At 40.2% G+C, this 27324-nt stretch overlaps 1 protein-coding gene across 4 annotated transcripts in view; it reads right to left on the bottom strand.

Moving 5' to 3' along the window:
• The window catches only part of ARMC1 (armadillo repeat containing 1), a 46392-nt gene that overhangs the window by 11177 nt on the left and 7891 nt on the right, over positions 1-27324 (bottom strand). For all 4 annotated transcript variants that reach the window (XM_034763000.1, XM_034762999.1, XM_034763001.1 and 1 more), the window contains 2 exons: positions 26003-26192; positions 20022-20113 (listed from right to left, as the gene is read on the bottom strand). In XM_034763000.1, coding sequence (XP_034618891.1) covers positions 20022-20113; positions 26003-26192 — 282 coding nt within the window. The remainder of the gene's footprint in view (positions 1-20021; positions 20114-26002; positions 26193-27324) is intronic.

Here is a 27324-nt window from a genome sequence, read left to right on the forward strand (position 1 = left end):
AAAGGGTTTGTAGCAGGTTGCCCGCAAACATAAGTATTACTCGATGGAGCCAGTTGCTCAACAAGATTCAGCTCACATCACGTATGTCCTATAACAGTAGCAGTAAAATGAAACTAAGTAAACAAACAGTCAAAGAGAGACAAGCTGAAGTGATACCACCATAGTATAAAATCAGAGACACAAACCAGAAATAGGAATATCAGTCAAAGTAAAGTTATATGAAGTATCCATCTATATAATGCAATACTGCCAATACTTACAATAACTAAGTTACAAACAAAAACAGCATTATGCCAAATACGTTACAGTTTCTAATTTGCTGGTAAAATAAAGTAAAATCTAAGACTTGCACCAACCTGTTGCTGATTCAGTTAAAGGGACTAATAATATAACATCACCACATAATTAATTAAGGATGAAAGTATGAAAAACTAATACAATCATTACAAAATTAAACACTTTTTGGCAGAAAAATAGGTTGATCCTGATCAGGGAAATACACTCTATATATTGTAAAACCAGTACCATATTTAAAACTTCTATGTTCTTTTGTGTTTGTATGGAGCCTAGCACACTGTGGGTGCTACTGGAAAAATAAAAATAAAAAACATAAAAACGTAAACCACTAATACACAATATAAATACAGTAAAATGTAAACAGGCAAGACAGTCTAGCAAAGACAAAATACAATGAAGTTAAATCAAAGCTCTAGCAGTACTGTCAACACTGGATCAAAGTAGTATGTGATATGTCAGGAGAGGACGTGTGAGATAATTGCAAATACAGTACACCGGATCTAAGTTTTTTTTAAACCCCAGAGCGATAGTGTATGCCAGAGGTGGGCAAACTACGGCCTGTGGACCGTCCTGTCTGGTCCCTGAGCTCCTGGCCTGGGAGGCTCGCCCCTAGGCCCTCCCCTGCTGTTCCCTCTCCCCCCTCAGCCTCAGCTCACTGCAAGGCCGGCGCAATGCTCTGGGCAGCGGAGCAGCGAGCTCCTGGGGCAGCGCAGCTGCAAAGCTAGGGCCTGACCCAGTGCTCTGTGCTGTGCGGCACAGCTGCCTGTCCTGGTGCAGCTGTGCCGCCAGCCATCGGTGCTCCAGGCACCGTGGTAAGGGAGCAGGGGGGTTGGATAGAGGGCAGGGGAGTTCAGGGTGGTGGTCAGGGGGCGGAGGTGGGGATAGGGGTCGGGGCGGTCAGAGGGCGGGGAACAGGGGGGTTGAATGGGAGCAGGGGTCCTGAGGGGGCAGTCAGGAAGGAGAGGAGGGGTTGGATAGGGTGGAAGGGAGCAGTTAGGGATGGGCGGCAGTTAGGGGCAGGGGATCTGGGGGCAGTCAGGGAGACGAGGTGGTTGGATGGGGCAGTGGTCCTGGTCGGGCAGTCAGGGAGGAGAGGGGGGGTTGGATGGGGCGGGGGGGTGGGGGCAGGCAGGGGACAGAGAGCAGGGGGGTGGATGGGGCAGGGGTCCTTGGGGGGGGGGCATCAGGGAACAGGGGTGTTGGATGGGGCCACACCTGGCTGTTTGGGGAGGTACAGCCTCCCCTAACCAGCCCTCCATACAATTTCAGAAATCTGATGCGGCCGTCAGGCCAAAAAGGTTGCCCGCCCCTGGTGTATGTGCTCAACTGAATTTGTACAGTTCATCACAGGGTTCTTATCTTTCACATTGTGATGGGGTGTATCTATTTCACCCAGATTTTTCAAAGCCATTCATTCTACAGACAGACGCCTCAGAAGTGGGGTTTGAGGCCTTATTGGCACAGGAGCTGGATGGGGAGGAACGCCCCATGCTCTACCTGAGCCGGAAGCCGTTCCCCAGGGAGACTAAATATGCCACCATTGAGAAAGAGGGCTTAGCAGTGAAGTGGGCGATTGAGGCCCTAAGGTATTACCTAGTAGGGGGCTCCTTCCGCCTCATCACAGACCATGCACCTTTCCGTTGGATCAACACCATGAAGGACTCGAATATCCAGATTATGTGGTGATCAACCTCTTCCTCCAGCACTACAAGTTCAGTGTACTACACCATATAGGTAGAGCTCATGCTAATGCAGACTGCTTTTCCTGAATGGGAGGGGAGGATGAAGGAGAAGGACCCTTGCTGGGTCCTTGCTTGAGGGATAGGGTGTGTGACAGGGTGTACCTACCCCGCACTGACCCCGCTCGGGTTAACCGCACTGTGGGCCGAAGAGGCCACACCCACTTACCTCTGCTGGGCATGCTCAATCAGGAGACAGGATATAAAAGGGAGTGGTCTAGTTCAGTCTAGGCTGGCTGAGGAGAGTGGACGCATACTGCAGGCTCCTGCCAGGGAGTTGCAGGGGCTACAGATCATGGAGGTCAAGCTGCTGGGATCAACGGCGGAACCACTAGACCCTAGAGGATGAGAGTGAATCGGAAGGCTGACACCCCCAGAGTAGGAAGCAACCATGAGAACACAACTGTTAAAATAGGAAACTGAGCCGAACTGCAGACTCCTGGTTTCACAGGGCCCTGGGTCAGGACCTGGTGGAGAAGGGTGGGCCAGGGTCCCCCTACCCCGCCCCATAGCTACCTCAGGGTGCAGGCACGAAGCCACACAGCCCTGCGGGCCAGGGCAGCCCCAAGGGCTCTGCCCACGAGGCCACGCTGCCTTGCTTTATAGGCTAGGACAGCAGTATCTACTCTAGCCACTTGAGCTGTAACCCATTATTTGTCGCACGCAACCTGTCACCTGGTATTGGGGTGTATCTACCCCATGACACACACAAATATTTAAGAGGTTAGTGAGTAAATTTGATATACAGAGCAAGTAACGGATCCTACAAACACTGTTGTCAATGGGATAACTTATGGTAATCAAAGCTATTCCAAATGGAAAGTGTCTGTATCCTAACATTTTAAAGGTAAGTTTCATTTAATGTAACCCCTCCTTTGCTACTCCATGAGTTTATATATTCATGGAAAACAGCACCTGCTATCAGTCCCAGGGAAGCTGTTTACGTTCATAGTACTGAACCGACTGAATTACTGTCTTAACCCTAAAATGAGAGCTAACAAGTGTGGTTTCTGCACAGGTCGATTTACAATCCATGTTACATATGGTCTGAGGAATCTTACTGAAAAGTCTGAAGCGTTGATATAAAAACCTCACATTTAACCTGCCCTTTTATCATTGAATGCTTCAACTGAAATCAGTAAAGAAATATATAATATGAAAGGACTCAGTAAAGCGTTCTCTCAATACATTTGGAGAAACCCATTCTTACAATGAACCTCACGAGTCTTTCCAAACAACATTTGGGAAAGTGTGTGTTTTGGCAGAAGTCAGCATTTCCAGAGGATCACAATGCGTATTTTTATATTGAAATACAGTAATTAGAGACCTCAGGAATGGAGGTTGTTCATACATATGAAATGTTCATAATTCTGAAAAAAAGTTAGGGTTCTTTCAAAAGTTTACAACTGAATATTGACATAATACAGCTTTGAAACTTTACTATGCAGAAGAAGAATGCTGCTTTCCCTTTATTTTTTTAATAGTTTACATTTAACACAGTACTGTATTTGCTTTTGGGGTAGGGGCGGGGGGGGGGTGTCTCTGCAGCTATCTGATTGTGTACTTCTGGTTCCAATTGGGGTGTCGTAACTAGTGCTCATAACTCTGAGTTCTACTGTATAAATATGCTTGACAGAGGCACTCTCCAGTTAAATATATGTATATAAATGTATAAAACAACACTTCAAATAAGGGTTATAATTTTGTTTTATTAAAATAATAGGATAACAAATCTTTCTATATACACTTTAAATATAGGCGTATATCAAGTATACCCAGCAGTCTCTCAACCTATTCATTTTCAGATGGCCAGTTTCTCGTAAGCTTCACTATTCTTATGTTCAAGATAGTTTCAGTCAGTAGGATCGTTTTGATCAGCACTAAGGTGCACAAGATTGAATACTCCAGGGCATGTTGATGGCAATCAGCTAAATAAGGAAAAGTTGCCAACCCTTGTTTCCAGAAATGGATTTGTCACTAACATTAGCTTGGTGAAAACTTACAGCACAGATGACAATCCAAAAGGCAGAGCACAATACTGAAGACAACTTGCAAGACAAAACCATAGGTATTACTGCAGCTTGGGGATTATGTAAAAAGGAAGCAAGCATTTTGGAGGCTAAAATATTATTTGGTATAATTGCTAAGGACACTGAATTGGTGGACTCCATCTGAGGTCCAAATGGAACTCTAAGATAGGACAGGTTTCAGAGTAGCAGCCGTGTTAGTCTGTATCCGCAAAAAGAACAGGAGTACTTGTGGCACCTTAGAGACTAACAAATTTATTAGAGCATAAGCTTTCATGGACTACAGCCCACTTCTTCGGATGCATATAGAATGGAACATATATTGAGGAGATATATATATACACACACATACAGAGAGCATGAACAGGTGGGAGTTGTCTTACCAACTCTGAGAGGCCAATTAAGTAAGAGAAAAAAAACTTTTGAAGTGATAATCAAGCTAGCCCAGTACAGACAGGTAAGATAGGACAATCATTCTGAGATCTCTTTTCAATCAACAAAATTGATCAGGATTCTGAGAGTTTCTCATCATTGCCTCTATTGCTGAACAGGTACTGAATAATCTCTTTATATTGGATTTCTTCTCCAGGAGACAAGGAAGCAGGACAGCAGGGAAAGATGCAGGAAGTAACTGCTTTTGACAACTGATCCAACTCTTCTGTCTTAAGAAATGACCCTCCACTAGTGTTGAAAGCAAAGAAGCACGTCTTCAATTTGAAGTATACTCAGGATACTAAAATAGTCAAAAGGATGTTGTGAAGGCCAAGACTAAAATAGGGTTCAAAAAAGAAATAAATACATTCATGGAAGATATGCCCATCAATGGCTATTAGCCAGGATGGGCAGGAATGGTGTCCCTAACCTCTGTTTGCCAGAAGCTGGGAATAAGGGACAGGGATGGATCACTTGATGATTACCTGTTCTGTTCATTCCCTCTGGGGCACCTGGCATTGGCCACTGTCGGAAGACAGGATACTGGGCTAGATGGACCTTTGGCTGACCCAGTATGGCTGTTTTTATGTTCTTATGACTTTTTATAGGACTGGTGATGGACATTGACACCACAAGCAGTACCGCAGACCTGATAGGAATAGGAGCTTCTTATTCTTTCTGGTATATCAAAAGAGGAGGTATACCTGAAGTCTGGCTGGGCATGAAAATAAGAACTGAAAATGAAAGCTTCCAACTTTTCCTATGTGATAGGCATGTTATTCACCTTTTTATTTTCTTCAGGTCCTAGTCTAAAAGTTCCCTGAACAACTGGCTGCCACTATATGGGAGGGCCATGACGTCAAATTTAGCACAACTCATCAATGATCCAGTTATGACTTCAGTCATGATGGTGAGCTATCATGTGCCCAGCAATAAATCAGGTGGATACATGGATGCCATCCTGCAAGCCATCAGGATACTCTACAAAGGGAAAGAGCCTCTCAGGAATGTAAAGAGCAGCTTTTCAAGAGGGTTGATCTCAGCAACATGGTCAATTAAATCTAAGAAGCGTAGAGGGAGTAAATTAAAAGGAGTAAGTTATGATGGGAAAATTAAAATAAAAAAATCTTACTCAATTCTTGTCCTAAGACTAAGATTTCAGTGGGTAAAGAATTGTTCAAACCTTGCCATGAGGAAGCCTGTATAGAGAATTAGCAAGTGGAATAGGTATGCTAGGCTGCAAAGAAGTTATTTATTTCTGGACCACTTGTTGGAGAGCAATTACATAACTCAAAAGTTACTAGTGTTTGAGATTCCCTATAGGAGACACTCCATATTATTCCTCCACAGAATCAGTAGGCTCGCCAAGAAAATAAAATTGTGATTTGTCTGGAACCGCTGCATGGAGACAGTTATTTGAGAAATCTGGTAATTCAAATCCAGCCAGGGCCTGGAGACAAGTCTGGAGTAGCTGACAGTTGAATCTAAGGGTACGTCTACACTTACCTCCGGGTCTGGCGGCAGGCAATCAATGTTCTGGGATCAATTTATCGTGTCTGGTCTAGACGCGATAAATCGATCCCGGATGTGCTCGCCGTCGACGCCGGTACCCCCCCGGAGCACTGCTTTACCGTGTTATATCCGAATTCGTGTTATATCGGGTCGTGTTATATCGAGGTAGCGGTGTAGTTTTTGAAATGATTTTGCATTGCAAAACATATTTGAATGTTGAGTTAATATTTGTTTTTAGTGTATTTTGGTTAATGAGTGCAGTGCTTTTAAGAACAGGGTGGGGGGGCATGTATAAGGGTATGTTTGAAGAAGACTGAAAGCAGTGTATGGGAGATGGTGGTGGTGTGTGCAGACCCTGCCTGGGTAAGCTCTGGAAAGGTCAGATCTTGATTTAATAAATATTCTTTCCAGAAAACTTCACTCCTGTAGGTGTAATAGTAGCACTTATTAGGGCACTGGATGCCTCTGGGCATTGCTAATGAGCTTCAGAGACTTTTGCCTGTAGGTCACCAATATGAATCCAGACACTGGAATTAATATTATCAATACAGGATATCATCAAAAACTAGTTGAACCATAAATTACTTTATTAAATCCAAAGGTCAAATGATATCTATACGATTGCTCTAAACATGTCTAAAAATCCTACATAATAAGCAATGCCTACCTCCATACAGTAACAATCATTCATAAGCATTTGATCAAGATACTCACGAAAGGGCTAGACCTGGGTGCTTAAACCCTTCAAGAGTTCACTCTTTAACAAACAAGTGATGTCATTGCCAATTGCTGACCTTAGCTATGAAACAGATTTGGGCACTCTGGGGTTGGACTCTTTTCTTAGGCCTGGACTAGAATCTGTATGTGTATGTTGTAACTTTTGCTTATGTTGGGAGTTATTAGGCTAAATACTGTAGCTAGGATTTATTCAAAAAGACTTTCAATGTAGAAAACTCTGGAAAGAGTTAAATGCAGAAACAGATTCCGCATTTAAGTTTTCATGCTCCTGGAACATTGAATTGGAGCTCAGTTCCCACAAAATAAAGTCTTGCTCTCATAGAATTTAAAATTACCAGAAGAAGAAACTTGTGGTAAGGCAAGAGAGACAAATAGTTTTACAATCTAGAAAACTTTCAAATGGGTAGATGATTAACATATACACACACACACACACACCTCACAGAACTAGAGGGGACCCTGAAAGGTCATCAAGTCCAGCCCCCTGCCTTCACTAAGCAGGACCAAGTACTAATTTTTGCCCCAGATCCCTAAGTGGCCCCTTCAAGGATTGAGCTCACAACCCTGGGTTTAGCAGGCCAATGCTCAAACCACTGAGCTATCCCTCCCCCCGATATGCAATATACAGAATGTACTTGAAAATGAAGATTGTTTAGGTAATAATATTATTTCCTGTTTCAGTGCTCCTAGAACTACTTCCACATTGATACCACAATGTGTACTTTTATGATAAACCTCACATTACCAGCTTCACGGTTGGCCAAAAAGACTAAGGGAATGGATCTAGAGCAGCGGTTCTCAGCCTGTTTATCATTGTGGGCCGCATATGTGGTCCACAATGTGTTACGTGGGTTGCAGGTTGAGAACCACAGCGCCCTCCTCCCCCACCCAAAACCGCCCACAGTCCCCTATGCCTAGCACCCCCGCCCAGAGTGGGGCCATGAACGGAGCCCTGGGCACGGGCCAGGCGGCCAGACCCCGAACCCCGGCGCGCAGCACCAGCCAGTGGCCGGAATCCGCTGTGCGGTGCTGGGCAGCAGCCGGCCCCGGACCCTGCCATGCAGGGATGGGCAGCCGGGACTCAAGTGCTGCGGTGCACAGAGGGGCAGCCAGGACCCCTGGCACCAGGCCAAGAGCGGAGCACCCGGCACAGGCCAGCAGCCTGGATCCGAGAAGGGGGGCCAGGAGCAGAGCCTCACCTAAAATCTGGGGGTGCTGTTACACCCTGGAAAACCCTTAGCTCCCAGCGCCCCCGAAACCTTCCCACAGACCCACTCTTCCACTCCCTGTCCTCCCTATGGCACTCACCAGCCCTCTGATGGCAGGAGCACTGGTGCAGGCTGCAAGATGCTGTCTCCCCCTAAGCCAGCCCCACTCCCTGCCAGACCAAAGAGGCAAATTTTTGATTTTTTTAAGCACGCAGCTGGGCCACAGCTGTGAGGTAATTGGGCCGCATGCAGCCTGCAGGTTGAGAACCAGTGATATAGAGAATGGAACATGAGCCAAAACTTCAAAAACCTTCTATACCCCTCGGTGGACTGGATGATTCTCAGAGGATTGAACGGTAATGGAACAATTTACTGACAGTTATGGAGGAATCTGTGTCACTGGCAATTTTAAAATTCAGATTGGCTGTTTTTCTAAAAGCCATGCTCTAGGAATTATTTTCAGGAAGTTCCACGGTCTGTGCTCTGCAGGAGGTTAGACTAGAAGATCACAATGTTCCCTTTTGGCCCTAATGCATGAAAATAGGTCACCATTGTAATTTGTCCAAAGTTGTTACTTCGGGCTTCTCTACATGGGGAAATGGATTGGAATAACTATTGCAGAATACTTCAATGTGTGTACACATTATTGAGGAATAAAAGTGTGTTCTTTCAGGAATAATTATTTCACTATAAACTCTCTATTCCAACATTAAAAATCACTTTATTCTGGAATAATTTGAGTGTCCACATGGGGAGCTATTCGAGAATACCACAATAGCTATTCTGGTCTGTTTCTCCATGTACACAAGCCCTTACACAACATTTCTATCATCATTTGCTGGGTTGTGTACAATAAATTAGTGATCTCAGTCCACTTCCTAGTGGACCCGCATCTGCTTCATAAAAACCAACACGACAACTGGCACTTTTGTTGGCCATCTCAACAAAAGGGGCCAAGGATTAATGGGGCATGGAGACTGGCATCACATGTGGAGATACTCCTCACAAGCTAGGGTTGGAGGCACAATACTTGCAAGGAAGGGTGGGGAAACTTGTACTGCCAACTGCCTGCGTTGTTCCTTTTTCACAGATAAGTGACTTTGGTCTCCAACACTATCAATCTGGCACCTTTCCTGGGTACTAAATTCACTAAAAAAAAAAAAAAAAAAAAAAAACAGCTGCCCCTTTTTAAAAAAGTATCTTGGCAATTTTTGTTCTGTAAGTCAGCATATCACAGAAGCAGTGTTGCCAACTCATGATTTTGTCATGAGTCTCATGATAATTATTTCAGAGTGGTAGCCGTGTTAGTCAGTATCAGCAAAAACAACTAGGAGTCCTTGTGGCACCACAGAGACTAACAAATTTATTTGGGCATAAGCTTTCGTGGGCTAAAACCCACTTCATCAGATGCATGGAGTGAAAAATACAGTAAGCAGAATATATACTATAGCACATGAAAAGATTGGAGTTGCCTTACCAAGTGGGGAGTTAGTGCTAACAAGCCAATTCAATTAAGGTGGAAGTGGTCTATTCTCAATAGTTGACTACAAGGGGTGAATACCAAGGGAGGGAAAATTACTTTTGTAGTGCTAACTAGGCCAATGCAATCAAGGTGGCCCATTTCCAACAGTTGTCAACAAGGTGTGAGTATCAGCAGAGGGAAAATTACTTTTTGTAGTGACCTATCCACTCCCAGTCTTTATTCAGGCCTAATTTGATGGTGTCCAGTTTGCAAATTAATTCCATTTCTGTAGTTTCTCATTGGAGTCTGTTTTTTAAATTTTTTTGTTGAAGAATTGCCACTTTTAAGTCTGTTATTGAGTGTCCAGGGAGACTGAAGTGCTCTCCTACTGGTTTTTGAATGTTAAAATTCTTGATGTCCGATTTGTGTCCATTTATTCTTTTGCATAGAGACTGTCTGGTTTGGCCATTGTATATGGCAGAAGGGGATTGCTGGCACATATATATTATATTTTTTCTGCTTACTGTATTTTTCACTCCATGCATCTGATGAAGTGGATTTTAGCCCACGAAAGCTTATGCCCAAATAAATTTGTTAGTCTCTAAGGTGCCACAAGGACTCCTTGTTGTTTTTGATTATAATCATTGTTTTTCTTAAAGCCCCAGCTCCTGGAGTCAAGTGGATATGTGATGTTTTCAGCCTTCATTCTTAAAGAAAAAATAAGTTTTTAGCCCTTGTGGCTGTGAAGAAAGCTTCAAAATGTGACCCTATTTCACCCTAAAGGCTCAAAAAGCTGAAGGCAAATAAAAAGAACACCAAATCTATTATCTTTACATAATCTCATGATTTTCGGTGAGCCTGACTCCTGATTTTTTGCGTTGGCAATAGTGCCGAAGAACCTGCCTCAGCATTTTGTCTTGTAAATTGAACAGCTACCAAGGAAGGACACTGTACTTCTATAATGTATTTGACATTGGCTGACTGCAAGGTTTAATTAGTGTTAAAGACACTCTGTGTTCCTGTCATTAAACCTTCCTCTCTGCCAATCTATATGAGTCTTCCCTTCTCTTCCACATTCCAATGTTGAATGCACAACCTTCCTTCTCCCCACAGAGACAGACAGAATGGATGCAGGTTTTAGAGATACAAATAAGTCTTTTCCCTGGAATGCCTTTTAAAGTGAATCTTGACATTAAATTCAGCACATTAGCAAGATGTTTCTTATATGATCAGCAATTAAAAGAGTTATTTAAATTGTTTGGTATCAGCTTTTACATTAAAGAGATGAATGGATTGTTCATATACATCAAAACTATTTCTTCAGTCTGTCCCTGAAGATTAGGGAAAACCGTATAACATTGATTACATGTAGAAAGAAAACTTCACAGATAGAAGGGGTAGACACTTGTTGTGATGTAAAATGAAAGATTAAATGCTGAAGAACACACTGAAAATTCCAAATTACATGGAGATCCCCTAAATTAATGCTACTGGTTGGCCCTTGTCAGTCGAGTTTCTAAAACAGCAGATTGAAATCATCAACAAGTTTATTTCTATTATACCAGTTCAGATTTAGTACTCTCTCGCAATAAATTTAAAATCTCACTTTTCTATTTTGAGATTATATTTAACCACTTCACAAAATTCCTTGATTGTGACCAAGGATTATGTTTAAGCTGCTAGTCCATTTTGCAATTCTATAGTCCTCTTTACATTTAAATATGAAGGCACAGAGCTCAAACTAAACAATATGAGCCTTTCTCTGCCAATAAGTGAATACAAGAATAATGTCCACTTTCTTCAGCAACCATCACAGAAAAAGCCTTTATTCATTTAGCATCATACAGCTTGATAAAATGGTTGAGCAACAGCTGTTTTGACCATAGGCATGGGATCGTCACAAACTGTTTCATTTTCAGATTTTGCCCAGTGATCACCTCTCAGTTTCAAACCTTGCTAATTTTTCATTTATTTTGAGATGCATAATTCAAGATATGGACAATAATGAAGGCAACTCAGATCTGTTATAATAATCCTTGCAAATACAAATAAACCTCTTTTAATCTTTATGAAGATATTAAATGAAGATCTAAAATTTCAACCGTCTACCATTTTAATGTGATTGCTCTTGCAGTCTACCTTTTATGCATCCATCCTTTTCTTTTTCAAATCCCTCCTCAAAAACCACACTCCTCCCATGAAACCTACTAGAGTTGGCTATCAAACCCTGAACTGTTAGGATTAACATAACACCTGTTGCACTACCAGGAATCTTCACTGCTTGGCTATTCAGTGCTTTACATATATAATTTTAGTCCTGTCATGTGTCTGCTTGAATTGTAAATGTGCTACGGCAGAGAGTGTGATTTTTTGTATGTTCTGCAGGAGCACTGAATGCAGAGACATAGCACACTGACAAGAAATATTACACAAACACTCCCTATGTCTCCAATGAGAGATACTGAACAAACTGATGTCACATATATTGCATGACATTTCACTGGGCTTTGATCACAGAGAACATGTGATTTTGCAACTGAACTTTAGCTTTGCAAAACTGTTATTATTTACCAGCCCAGCTATAAAATCTACTCTACAATGCTGACAAAAACAGAAGTATTTGATTCACTCTTCAAAACAGTTGTTCAATTCAGGTCTTATGAGGTTACTCTGCTTATGGTCAGAGACTAGTAATAGCAGCATCCTGGGAATACCTGACTAGACATTAAGTAAATGCGTTTTAGGCATACCCCTGGATGACAAGAGCCTTACCCTCATTGATTTTGCCAATGATGTAGTGCTAGTTGTTGAAGCAATGGACAAGCTGGTTGTGGCACTTTACCATGTGAAAAGCCTATGAGCAAAAGTCAGCCTGAAAATGAATTAGGGCAAAACCACAATTCTTTTGGTCAGCAATTTTGAACATGTGACCACACAGTTGAGAGTGCCGGTAATTTCACCTACCTCAGCTCTGTTACGGATAACACCGAGAAAGAATTGAAAGCTGCACTGCAAAAGCCTTGTTAACAGACATTTCATCAACAGCGTCTTTGCAAACTAAAGATTTTTATAAGCAGAGGACAAAATTGAGAATAATACAAAGGCTTCGGTGGTCAAGATCGAAAAGAAGTTGGACATTATTCAGATGAAGCATCTCTGAGTGATTTAAAACATTGCGTGGTTCAAATTTAAGCCACATGAAGAGATCCATCTTCTAACTAAAGAGGTCCAGCTCTCAGTCGCCCAAGGTTCTCTAATGTGGTAAGATCATTTGCTTGGAAAGTCTACCAACTTCCATGCAAGAATCATCTTTGACTTTGACCCAATGAAAGCATGATGGAAAAAGACATGCCAGAAGACCTAAAACATGATGGTTGGAAGACATCACCACACACCTGTTCCCTGAAAACAATCTACAAGTACAATCTCGTAATGAGCCAGTTTATGAGACAGATCATCACAGAAATGCCTAACATGTTTGCTGTCCTCTATGATGCCCAGACAGCCTGAGAGCCAACTAGCTTGGAACACTACTACATTTTAAGTCTTGAAAAACACTCTTTTTAATCCAATACCTGCCGTAATCAGTAGGCCTAAAATTTGACTTACTAGAGTTGGTTCCAATTAAAGATCAAACAAGTATACAGAGTGTCTTTCCAGCTCCTTGCTTTGACCAACTAATATTAACAGTTATGTTGCGATAGTACCTAAAGGCCTACTAGACAGGGTCTCCCATTGTGGAAAATGATCATCTCTGTCCCAAATAGGTGGATGAGACAAACAAACAGGTTAGGGTGTGGACCAAGAAAAGCAGAGTAATACGAATAGGGCAGTGGTTCTCAAACTTTTGTACTGGTGACCCCTTTCATATAGCAAGCCTCTGAGTGCGATGCCCCTTATAAATTAAAAACACTTTTTAATATATTTAACACCATTATAAATGCTGGAGGCAAAGCGGGGTTTAGGGTGGAGGCTGACAACTCGTTATCCCCCATGTAATAACCTCATGATTCCCCGGGGGGTCCCAACCTCCCAGTTTGAGAACCCCTGGAATAGGGTTTGCACATCTACATTATGCTTGTGCAAGGTGATATGTTGTAATTACCAAACTTCAGCGTCAAGCATTTCAGAGAGCAGGTGCTTCATCAATTTCTATATTCACAAGAATACTGAAGATGGAGATTTACAAACATGCAAGCTCCCACACAGAAAATGCAACAGTTTGTTAGTATATGCCCACAAACACTGCACAGTTTTGCTTTATCACCAACTAGTATTTGGACTTTACTCTGTGTTCCCTCCCTACCCCCAAGTGTTCTCCCCTTCTCACAAAATCAAGAGGAAGACATTATACAATGAACATAAATAAAACCGATGCGATTCTGCATCTCTTACTGTATCCGTTGCAGCAAATATTACGTGAATTACTTTTTTTTTTAAGCTAAACAGAATACATCTAAGCTTTGCCAGTTCCAGAGAGTAATTAAATTTTCAAAAACTATAGGTAATTAAGACTACCCAAAATTAAAATCGAATAAGAAGTCAGGAATTACAAAAGTGCATGCATTTCACCATATCTGCAAGGGGCTCTGTGTAATTAAACACATATTAATTGCCCTAATCGTCTTAGGCAAGTAATAAATTGGAAGAGCTGATTAATACCCTGGATTTAGTTCAGCTTGTTAAACCTGAGACCCTGGCAAAGGAAGACTATCTTGAAAAGCTCTTTTAGCTAAGTAATTGGAATTTTACTCTCAGCAATTTGCCATTCTGTAATAAGAGCTATTTGGTATATTGATTCCCCATCAGTATTTTTTTTTAAATACGTCAGTTATATTGAAAGAGTACCATTATGATGCTCATAAAGATTATGAAATAATTGTGACCTTTAATCTTTACTGTCCATCAAGAGTTACTTTTATTCTGAACACAAAATGAGTATATTTTCTTGTAGGCTATAAATCCTAATTAATTCTAGAAGTTACTAATAACATTTTTATAAAGTCCAAGTAGACACCTTAAGTTCCCCACACCATGAAGCCAATGACTACATCAGTATGTAACATTAAAGAGCTGCTGATGCCTCCTGGAAAATTCTGAAACACTTTGTTTTGAGACAATTCTCCATTCCCCCTCTTTTTAATTATTGTTATTATTTTAAACACATACACACACTCTCACTCTCTCTCTCTACTTGGTAGAGATTGCTAAAGCTTTCCAGGACAGGAATCATGTCTTCCTATGTATATGCATAATGTGCTATACAAGGGGGCCCTGGTCCTGCTGAGGACACTACCACTACAAAGAATAAACAAACTGAATGGAAACAAGATTTTCATTTAAAAGTGTTTGCTCCAGCTGCTTATTCATCACCTGAAAAGACCTCGATTTCCAATTGGTTAACACAACTGGTTGCTGAGGAAAGAACAACATCACAAAGAATTAGGGCTACAAGGGCTGGATTCTCATCTCACTATGCTAATTTAAGTCCATTAAAATGAAGTTACTCTTGATTTACACAAGCATAAGGGAGTGGAAAAATCAAGCCACAGTACAGAACAATCAGCAGGAATAGAGGAGCTAAAATATTGTTTTCATACAAATCTTACTAATACAGAAGAATGTAGAAAATATGGGACATGTAGACAGAAGTGTTTCTAAATACAATGGTTCTTCAAAGTTTTCTACGAAAACATGCAGGTTTAACCTGGATTTCCCATATGCTATTGCAACAAGCAGTATTTTATAACAAACTTCTTATGAAATATCCCAGAAAGCTTTATAAAACATATTCCAAATCAAGGTAAGTCTGAAAGAACCTAATAAACCCCAAACATGTCTTTACTATTCCACTGAGTTGACATTTCGGGTTTCTGCTGACATAGGACTCTAGAGCTGAATGACTCTAGTTCCCAACATTTACTATTATTTCTATGCTAGCAAGAGACTAGCAATTATGTACAGTGCAAAACAAAATAATAGCGAACCTAAAACACCTTTTCAGTTCCTTAATTGTGACGTAATATTAATAGTGAATCAGTACACTAGCCAGTTTAAGCAGTGGAATAACCTTAACAATTGAGATGTAATGGCTATTATTAAAAAAAAAAACACCTTCAAAATCTGAGCAGAGAATTCTATGGGCCCCGTAATTTGTGAAGTGAAGCATAAAACAGACTTCTAAGAATGACAGTAAGCAAACTTGGATGTCTCACAAGCACACATGGGTGCACACATGCAAAAATATTTTCTACCCATTTTCTGTGATCCACTGATACCAATGTAGACTGTACAATCCTAATCAAGATTTCTCTTGCCCTCTCAGAGTTCCTAGGAGTTAGATTTCCTGTTTCTCTTCAGATGAGCACTTCCCTAGCTTGAAATGAACTCTTATTTAGATTGTCAATTCTTTGGGACAAGTGACCATCTTTTTGTTCCATGTTTGCACCTACACAAGGGGGCTCCTAGGCGTTACTACAATATAAATAAATAACCAACCACTGGAGGGATAGCTCAGTGGTTTGAGCATTGGCCTGCTAAACCCAGGGTTGTGAGTTCAGGGGCGATTTGGGGATTTAGTTGGTCCTGCTTTGAACAGGGGGTTGGACTAGATGACCTCCTGAGGTCCCTTCCAACTCTGATAATCTATGATCTATGAACTCAGAAATGTTTAACCATTGATATTAATGATTTGGAAGTTTGCAGAACACACTAATTTGCTGAGTTGTGGAGGGATCGTGGAACAGAAGATGATGAGGAAATGTGTTTCTGTGGTCTGGATGTCTCTGATGCAAATTTCAGAGTAGTAGTCACTCAGACAACTAAAAAACTCACATGCACCTGAGTGTCAATTCATCTGAAAGCAGAAGAGAGCTGGAAGTCTGACTACACCTTTGTATTGATCAGAGTAATAGATTGGTCACAGGTCACTGAACAAATATCACATCCAACAAGACCCGTTGGATTTATAACTGCAGAATGAGTGTGCAGCCTTGTGGCTGCTTTTAAATAAACAACAAAACAAAAAACAAACCTGGCCCCCTGGCTCTGCCAATGATGCAATCTGGTAGACTGGGAAACTGAAAGGGGAGGGTTGGGAGTTATTTAGGGGAAAGGAGAAAGTAAAAAGGCAGTAGGTGAGAAATTACAAATCTTTTTTTAGATGAAAAAGTGAATTAGGTTCAGGCTCCCAACATTGAGGGCCTAACCTTATGTCAGTGATGAGAAGCCAAAGGGGCACTGCCTACAAATACCTGAACCTGAAGGATACTGATATCAAAACTTTCATTCAGTCCTACCTGCAGAATTTCCAGACTATTTGGGATGGCACATTATTGTTCTCAGTTGCTGTGACATGACATGAATTCTGTCAAGATTGTATTGCATGCTACAAAAGTCTTATTTTTGAAAAGGAGTATGGAAAGACCCTTATCTGGGGTACCCAATTCTGGTTTAGCATATTTCTATTCACAAGTCAATCTGACAGCTTTAGTGAGGGGGCAGGAAAGAAGAGGCAGATTTGGATGCAGGAGAGTGCACAGAAACAAGTGGTCTGAGATTAGGGGAAGGAATATGTAGAGTTCTAGCGGCGTTCTGACCCAATTCATGAAGGAGCACCTGTGCCACTGGGATCAAGGTAATCTCTTTCACTTTTTAAAATTTTCAGCTGTTAGCAGGATGGGAGAACTTCCTTAAATTAGAAAGAATTTCCAAGAAACTGAAAACATACCCAGAGTTACAGTCTCAATATCACCAAGTAAAAGCTGCAGAAGATAGAGACCCATCTATTTCCTCTTTAGGCCTTTCTTCCTACATCTAAGCCTACCATAGTTTGGTGACAAAATAATGTTTCATCTACTATCTTTCTCCACATTTCTCCAGGCAATAGAAAAAAAAAACCTTTGGCTTCAGCATTGTGTGTCAACACTATAGTTTCAATTCCTGACAAGAGAGAGACAATGACAGGCAACCTTGTTTGAAGATGCTCTGTATTTCAATTTTCATGATAATACAATTTCCAAATGCTATAATGATCCAAATCATTTTCCTTGCCTTGCCACAGGGCTACCCAGAAAAAAAAAAATCTGCCCCTGGTTATTTGTAGTAAAGTAACGGACAAATCACGGGATCCAAGATTTATTGTGATTGCCTGTGACCTGTTTGTGATTTTTACTAAAAATAATCAGGAAAAAAATCTTAGCCTTATTCATCAGTGATTGCCCCTCAAAGTAGATTTTTCCCCCAAATTAATTTTTTTAGTCATGACCTTTTTTGTTCTGTTTGTTGACATTTCTCAATTGGTAGATCCACATATACACAGTCTACTCCACATACATCTGCATATTTTCCACTATTTAGATACCAAATTTGATTTTTAAGATTACAAGAAGATCAAACACAACAGTAGGCATTCTCTTACTTTTATTGTTTTAGCATCCAGCATACATTTTCCAGACAAACTGAAAATTCTCTTTCCCTGCTTGGTTCCTTTTTGTATGCTTCTCCCCCACACTCCTCAACTCCTGTCCCTATGGATATGAACTGCAGTTACTCCTTTGTGGTGAATTCTTCTAATTATTAAATAGCAACAAAGAATTGGATCTTAATAATTTCACTAATGCCACAAGAGGTCACATCAGACAAAGTTCCTAAACCTTATAAATAAATGTCAACAACTTTGGTGTACTATGCAATGCACAGACCCAGGACGAGACACGTTGAAAATCTCTATATTACAGTTTGTTCTATACTTTGATAAAAAGTTAGTTTGCTGTAATCTGGCAGCACAAGGTCCAATTCGAAAAAAGTAATACACCCTTTATTCTCTTTTGGGATAGGTAACATACCTCACTATAACTGGAATAATCTGATCTTCATGAGGACAGGACTTTGAAAGCTTAACTAATTAGATGATTTTTCCATCCTTTACAGAAAAGTCCTTCTCCATGAGCTTCATACAGTTATTTCATATAATTCTAGAGCTGAAGATCAACCAATTTTGGAAATGGTATGAGTCTTGTACAGCATCTGTCCCATGTAATGATACTACCAAAAACCAAGAACACTACCACTACAAAAACATGGAAATTGTCATAATGGATCAGACCTGTAATTCATCTAGTCCGGTATCCTGTGTCCAATGGTGGCCAGCGCCAGATGCTTCAGAGGAAGGTGCAAATACCCTACAGTAGGCAGATATGACATAACCTGCCCTGCAAAAAGGTCTCTCTCATCCTATCCCTAACAGCTCAAGACTGGTTTAAAGCCTAAATAATTCATTTGACTATTTTACCAGTTGAGTATTAATAACAGACTTCCAATGGTTTATATGAAAAAAACTGGGTGGTTTCAGCTAACCATTATTCAACCTTGTGAGTCGCTCATTTTAGTGAAATTTAGATTTAGAATATTCTCAAACAAATGCAACCAGTTGGCTCAAATATTTTTCTCCAAGAGTTTCTGGAAATGTTTCACTAGCTCTTTCTGAATTATCACTGTTGACAACTTCAACATTTATATTAATATTTATAACTCTGATATGACACAAAAGTATCACATTAAGGTGTCCTGCTCAACTATGTCATTCTGAACAACTAAGATAGCATCATATCTTCCCAGGCAAATAACAATGGTATATGGGAATATGAGGGAACACTCACTCACTACACTGATTACAAATGTATTCCTGAAATAGGTGGATGACTACTACTAAATATCTCAACAATGAGATTTAGTAACTAGATAGAAGTATTCTTGTTAATAATAAAAGAATCGCCCCCACCTCCACACAAAAAGAGAGAGATTTGACACCTGTACAACTTAAAGGTTATTCTGATTTCTTTTCTTTTTAAATAAGGACTGTTCAAATTCTGCAGCACAAATTAACTTTCAATGGGTCCAGCATATCTAACAGATTCTCTAAAGTTCTAGGATGAATACAGTGGTCAACAACTCTGCTCCTGAGGCACAATGGAACTTTCTGCCATAAGGGTAAAGCTAATCGGTACAGGAGACACAGCCATCCCACAGGTTGGTCCAAGACCACGAACTAACTCCCACAGAAATTAAGGACTATCACAAATTTCACCACCTTCTGCTTCAAGTGCAAGGCACATTTCAACCTTGATTTCTCAAGAACATAACAGCAGGTACACAAAAACCCACTCAAACAAAACATGACACTGCACACACAAGTCTCCCTCTGGGGAGGCTACGAGGGAAAGAATGAACCACAAGTGACACATGTTAGTCAAGTCATTTAATTCACTACTGGAAGGCACTTGGATGCTACAGTGATGAAAGCGATACAAGAACCTATACTGTATAGAACAGAACTCTGAGCAGCTGAAACCTCCCTCAATAGGCAAGCTCCTTTCAACTCGGCATTTGTAGTGTACTAACATTTAATTGATCTGCTATACTGAATAAAATTCAAACTAGTAATAGCTTTAAACCATAAAATCAAAAGAGGAACAAATGCATACTATACGGTCATGAAATTCATTACATAAATTCAGGTAGTAGAGTTTTATTTGATATTAACTTGTTATTACACAAAAGAATATGGCCTGTCTGTTTTCAGATCTGGCAGCCTCTACAGACTTACCTTTGTATTACAGTTTGTAAGCTCAGCATCATACCCAGTTCACTTTTCATCTTTTCTCTGTTGGCCCGGCATTCTGCCAAATACCGGAGAGCCTAAAAGAAAAGAAGGACAATAGCCATCAGAAGCTGCTTCTGTTATTTCATCATTATTTTCTATTTCTGATGTCTCAAATAATTAACTATTTAACAATTCATAGTTTCTAAAAAAGAAAAAGGTGTTGGATAGTTAGAATATGCAATTTCAGTGCTCCAGCTCCACCTCAAAGACATTTACCACATCGTGCCAGGTGCAAAAAAGCAGCAGCAATTACAGGCACAAGATGCCTCTTTAGAATATTCAGACAGTACCTGGAATAGAAGATTGCCACCGCTACCACCCTCTTTTGTGAGTATTAGGGAAAGTCTGAACATCGTTAATAAATACAAAGAAATAGTTGAAATATACCCTGAGATTCACAAATGCAATACCCATTCTGGAAGCGGGGTCCCAAGAAAAGAAAATCTTTCTGAGACACTCAAAGTTTGCATTTAAGAGTTCTTATACTGATTATTCCCATGGGTCTCCTCTTTCATGGAATACGGAAACAGTTGGCTGAACTCGTGAAAACCTTAAGCTAACTCAATGGCATCTCTAGTTGTTCGTATGTATTTTTGAACACCGGATCCAATCAATTCCAAAATTTCAGAGAACGTTCTAGGCATTAGTGTCCAGAGCCCTGTTTGTTTGTTTTTTTGGGGGATGGGGTGGGGGGCGGGGGGAGAGAAACTGGTGAACACATGATCATCTGTTTAGCACAGCTACAGCTTTAAAGCACCTCTGAAACTGTCTATAGATCTATCAATTGGTTGACAGCAGCCATTAAAACCTTCAGGTATAACAATACCGCATCTCATTTCTGCCTACCCCCAATAGAGTTTAACATATTGATGCCCTGAATGAGTTCTCTCTCAGACAAATAATAATGGTGGGGAGAGGAAGAGGAATGTGAGTGTGTGCACAGACTCTAGCATGGGGGAGAGGGAGAATGGAGAAATGGGGGGGCACACAGAATCCCTGGAAGTGAGAGGGGAAGTTAGGGTACTCTGATATGTGGGGAGGGTGGCACCCAGAGTCCCTAGCATACAGGTGAATAGGGAAATGGGGGACACACAGAGATCCTACCATGGAGAGAGAACTAGGAATGGGGGGCACAGAGACCCTGCAATTGGGGCAGAATGGGGGACCATGATATGGAAGGAGAGAGGAAGCAGGGAAAGGGATGCACATAGAAACCCTGGTTTGACAGGGAAAATGGGAGACCCATGCTGCCCTTCATGCTTTGGAAAAGCTCCCCATAGATATTTGCAAAATTAACTCATTATTCTCCTTCAAAGCCATCCTTTAAACTCCAGTTTGCTCAGAGGCCTACATAAACTTTGACCACCAGTTATCACACTGACCAATACTGTCTCATTGCTTTGTTGTATTCCCCAATCTGGCTGTACCCAGCTGTTATCCCTTATCATACAATTAGATTGCAAGCTCTTTGGGGTAGGGATTGTCTTTTTGTTCTGTATTTGTACAGCGTTCTGTATTATAGGGTCCTAGTTCATGCCTGGGACTCCTGGCTGCTATGATAATACAAATGATAAATAACTGTAATAATGGTGGAGGGGTGAAATGAAGGATACAGACTCGCTGGTGGGAGGAAATTAGGGAAACTTGGTACAGGTGGAAGGGAGGAATGGGGGCACACTGAACCCCTATTACAAGAGAGGGAGGAGTTTCAGGGACCCCCTGAAATAAAGGGGGATGGAAGGGTGGCACACAAGGAGCTTATGGGGGCATGGAGGAGTGCAATGAGCCCCTGGTGTATGCTATAAGCTCCCCCCCCAAAGAAGTGTGTGACCCCCCTAGTATATCTATTGGAAAAATGTGCCTGTTGGTGCAGGGGATTAGGAATCAAGGCTCACAGGGTTCTATGGAAGAAACATTGGTAAAGTCACTTGGTTTCTCTGTCCTTATTTCCATTTTATAAATGACAACACAGCTTAAGTATTTCACAGGGGCTTGTTGTAAGACTGCATGTGCAACACCTTAACTCAGGCATTTCCTCACTTGTGCAAACTTACCCACAGAACTGTATTTTGATTAAATTCTGTTAAGGATATGCTACAGTATTTATGGCATTCCTTATAGATTTGTTATTTTCTCTTAAAAAAAAAAGTATAATCTGGAATTGTTTGGCAAGGGGGATCTCCACCTTGTTTAATGTGTTCCTTGAACAGCAAGATACGGGTACCTGTGGAACCCTTCTTGGGAGCCTACATCTTGTGCCATTGCAATATAAAAAGCAAAATTTTCAGTGTTGTAGAAATATGGATGTGATGCACCGCCCACACTTTTCAGCTGTGCAAGCCAAAACACTTTGAACATGGCAGGGCACCACAGGATCTCTGCCTCATTCAACGTGAAAGCTTCAACTAAATTTGAACTTTTAGAACACAACCAAATTAACTACAATATATGCACAAGGCAGCCTATCCTCCATACTAGAGAACTGCTGTAAGAAATATTACTAGAATATTAATCTACTGCCCAAGTGCAGTGTGCAACTTTTAAGGCTCAAAACTCAATGAAAACATAAACAACTTTCACCAGAAAACTCAAAGGGGCTTCTTCCCTAATAAGCTTCTGCCCTCAGTCACTTCACCATTACAGCCATAAAAAAGCCATATTTAAAGAAAAAACTCTTAATGAGAGAAAGTAGTTTATGTATCTACTTTCTGAACACTCAACAGCAGCTCTACTGTTTATACTCATACTTCAAAAAAAGAACCAATATTTCAGAATAATAGTTTGACTCCAAACATAGATTTATCAAGGAAATCCTTGAGTAGCCTTAATCATTGCTGTTGCCAGGGATCCACTTCCAATAAAGAGTGATTTTGTAAGATTTTGTGCCTGCCACAAAGAGGATGTTTAGATCTTGCAGCCTCAAACTGAAGAAATAAATCAAAAGAAGAGCAGTAAAATGTGCCACAATGTACAGAATAGATATTGCTCTTTTATCAAAAAGCTGTTGAAGCAAAAAGAGGAGTACTGAAGTGGGATGGAAATACCAGACAAAAGAACTCTGATTTTTCAGCCTCCAAGTCTCAATCTATTTGTATTACATAGTTTCTCCATTTTTTTGGCCAACAGCTAGAAAGTGAAAGATGTATCTTGTTCCTGGGATTCCTGGATATTATATGTAATGTTCACCTGATGTGTTTGGAATCATTGTTCACGATGCCATAACTTTAACAGCAATTTCATTTTATTAAACTACCTAGAGGGCAGATTGCTAATTACTCTCCTACAACAAGAAAAAAAGAAAAATCTGAAAAAAGTTTTTAAGACGACGACTGCGGCAAAGCTTCAGAAGAACCTTACAGCTAATGATTTGATAGTTTTAATTTATTTTTATCCAAGTAGAGCCTCGAGATTGCTGTTCCCCAAGCCTGTGATATGGACTTGTTTGCTGCCCACGGTTTTGTTTTCTTGTCTTTACAGATGAAGTTTTCTGCAAAATTTGATACTGATGACTAGGGGTTTCCAGGAATTGAATATTGGCACTGCTTTGTTTGCAACACCACTTTCTTGGTTAAAATCTCAAATTTCTCAGTTGATGAGATGTATTGTATTTCCAGTGTTACCTTTTTTGGGGTGGGGGAGGAGGGAAGGGACGTGGTTCCCAAGGTCAATATAGTATTGTGCTTGAAGGGTTTCTTCTATACACTGCTTATCTACCTGCATTCCAGGACTGCACATGATATACTGACACCTGAGATATACCCAGGTAGCTAAGGACCTTGCACTAGTACTCAGTGTGTTACATAATTGCTTTTGTGATAATAAATTATGAAAGTTTACTCATTCCCTAAATGGAATCAGACAACAGGTCTGTTGCTCAATGAACACCTCACAACAGTGTGCCTAGTCCCTTTCTCATTTTTATGGTAGCTATATATTGTTCTTTCCAAAGATGTATTTCTAACATTTATTCTTAAATCCTACCTTTATTTTTGGCATGTTTTATAGTTAGAATGCAAGGCCATTTTATTGCCATCTGAGTAATCTAAAGTCCTGTAAAGTCTCTGGTTCTACATTTATGACAGTTTAATTACACCTTTGCTGTCAAGGTGTAGAGACTCATATACTTTTATCATACTCTACTAATCGTCTGAGTTTTCCTGCACCGCCATTCAAACACTTCTAGAAGTCTATCTAAACTGTCATTGGAATTAAAGATCTGAGCACAGTATTTCCATGTTGAGAAAAAACCATCTATTCGCAAAGCAATAGATTAATTGTTTTGCTTATATTAACCTCTCCTTTGGCTCACTATCAATATCACAGATTTTTAGTTCAAAGCACACCTTCTATAATACTACATAATTTGATACAAATGGGAGCTGCTGGATGTTCAGTCAGTACTTTCAAAAATTAGATCATTTAGGGCCTGATCCAAAGCCCACAGCGCTTGCCCACGCCACTTCTCGCCGCCCCCCATTGGCTGGGACGGTGAACCGCAGCCACTGGGGGCCGCGATCGGCCGAACCTGCTGCGTCAGCAGGTAAATAAAACTGGCCCAGCCCGCCAGGGTGCTTACCCTGGCGAGCCGCGTGCCGAACATTGCCGACCCCTGAAGAAGAGACTCAAGATATCGCTCATTTTAAGCTCTTCACTCTTGGGTTGCTGTATTTCAATAACATCCACATTTATACAGCTTCTTCCATCTGAGGATATCAAGTCACTTTACAGATATTAACACACATTAATAGATACAATACTCCTATGAAGTAACTATAATCCCCCCCCTTTTGGCAGTGTTTTCAACATCAGGAGCTAAGATTGTATTAAAAACTTAGTGACATAAAATCTTTGTGACTTCAAATAGAAATTGCTTCAGTGTTAACAATGAAAAGTTCTTTAGACTTTTAATACAGTTAGAGTGATTTTTTTAAATACATGCAGGCCAAATTTTTGAAGAAACAGGAACCCAAACTTATTCTCCAAAGACATTATGATGGCACCTGCAGGTGGAATTTTCAAAAGCACTTAATGGGACTTGTGGTCCTAAGTCATCTGACTTCAAATTGCAAACCTTGATGGAGAAGCATAGCAGGTGGAAGCATTTCAGGTTTCTTGACTTGTGGAAGTTCACTATATTTGAGGGTGAAGTTTGTTGCAAATGCAGCACAGACTATATTTATCTATGTTTATGAATTTGGTGTTTAAGTTTGTTTTGTTTTTATAATAAGGCCATGGAGTTCTCCTTTTCAGCACAGATGAGCTTTTAAAGTATGGAACTTCTTAGTAGGAAAAGAAATCTATTGTAAAATCTGAAACTCTTAACAACAATTAGGAAAACTAAAGAAACAATCTAAACAAAAGAAACAAAGAAGAAACAAAACTAAAAAAACCCATCCATTTTAGGAATTTAAAACTATAAAATGGGAAGACAGGAAAAAGCTAGCACTATATACATAATATAATATGAAGTAAAATTTAAAAAACTATTTAAATAAAAAATTTATGATTTAAAAAAAAAAATCTTGATTTTTATTCACTCACTTCCAATCAAGAGAAAAGGCATTATGTCAGTGTAGTACTTAGATTTTAAGAGTCACATTGTCCACATTCATCACGTACAAGCAAAGTCTGAAGAGAAGCATGCATACAGTTACATGTGACAAGCTACATTATAGTTTTTCCCTCTGCATACCCAAAGTTAAAGGGCTATCTTCTAAAACACACAGACCCACACAGAGTAAATTAAGCTATAAAAACTTGTTCTCCAATTTCAGAATGATTTTGTCACTCATTAATTGTTGAAATGGGAGTGGCAGAAAATTAAGCACGACAATGACAATAATTTGACATGAGGTACAAGCAGCAAACAGAGCAAATAAAAAGCCCATTGATCTAAAAAAAAAAAAAAAAAAAAGATTACTTACTAGTAACGCTGAGTGAACAACTGGAGGGCTGGGGTGATCCATAAACAAAATAAGGCCTGGCAGACATCCCTGATCCTGAACGATGGCTCGTCTATTTAAGGGGTCAGCTGCTAGGTCTCGCAGTTGGTTAACTACTGCTAGCGCATCAGGCTCCTCACTCATAGTGGAATTCATTTTCCTATGCCAACACCTGTTAAAAAAATTCTGTATTAGTAACACTTCATTATTAATGAATATCTGATTAAACTGTAGTCAATATAGACTGCAACACTTTGTCTTGTTCTTAGGGGAATACAGACAAATAGAACTCACAAGATGTGGGCTCTATACCTGTGAAACTGGAAATTTAAGAGTCCATATATAGAGAATGAAAATTTTTGTTAACTGTTTACTGGTTCAATCTTCATGTATATTTTTTTGGCCTGACAACCTTTACAGAAGATACATAGACAATAACTGATAAAAGTATTGTCAAATAGTGCATAGACCAATTATGGTCATAGATGAAGAACCAACAGTTTATTAATGATGACACTGCCTATGGAAACCTAAAACATATAATCCCAATTCTGTATTATATCTAAAGTAAATCTGTAAAGAAACATACAATCCATGTTTCCATAATAAATGTTTTAAACTGCAAGTTTCAGCTTTCATATTAATCTCTTACACACAACAAAAGTGTACCAAAAAAGCAAACCAAAATTTGTATCCATGTCATCAGGCACTTCTAACGTTTTACTTCATTCTGGAATTACATATCAAATATGTATAACCCAGCACAAATTCAAGCCCCTTACAAAGTATCTTTGGTATTCTCTCTCTAATGAATATTTTTGGTATTCTCTGTCTTAAAATACATAAATAAGGTGTGGGCTTCATTTTGCTCCTACCAAAGACAAGGGGAACCAGTTTGATTTCAAATGAAGCAGATGTTGGGTTGTTGGGTGGACAGCACTGGACTCTAAAGCTGCCTAAAGAGAGAACAGTTACATCCTGGATAGCAACAGCACAAATTTCCCTACAGGATGCCCCTCAATAGTGGAGGAACCATATCTTGGGGCAAAAAGTTAGTTAAGATCAAAAGACAGATCCTCAATTGTTCTGAGACTGGTAAGTAGAGTACAGACAGCGGACCTGATTCTGCCAGCACTAACTCAAGTACTTAACTTTAATGCTCATGAATATGATTAAAGCAACATTGTCAACTTGACTTTTCTTTTTAAATGGATTGATTTTTTTATACCAAAAAAAAAAATCCAAGTTTCTAACAGATCACTCTTTAAACAGTATGTCCTGTTTTTTTAAAAAAATATATGTTA

This window comes from Trachemys scripta, chromosome 2, assembly GCF_013100865.1.
Source record: "Trachemys scripta elegans isolate TJP31775 chromosome 2, CAS_Tse_1.0, whole genome shotgun sequence".
NCBI classification, from domain to species: Eukaryota; Metazoa; Chordata; order Testudines; family Emydidae; genus Trachemys; species Trachemys scripta.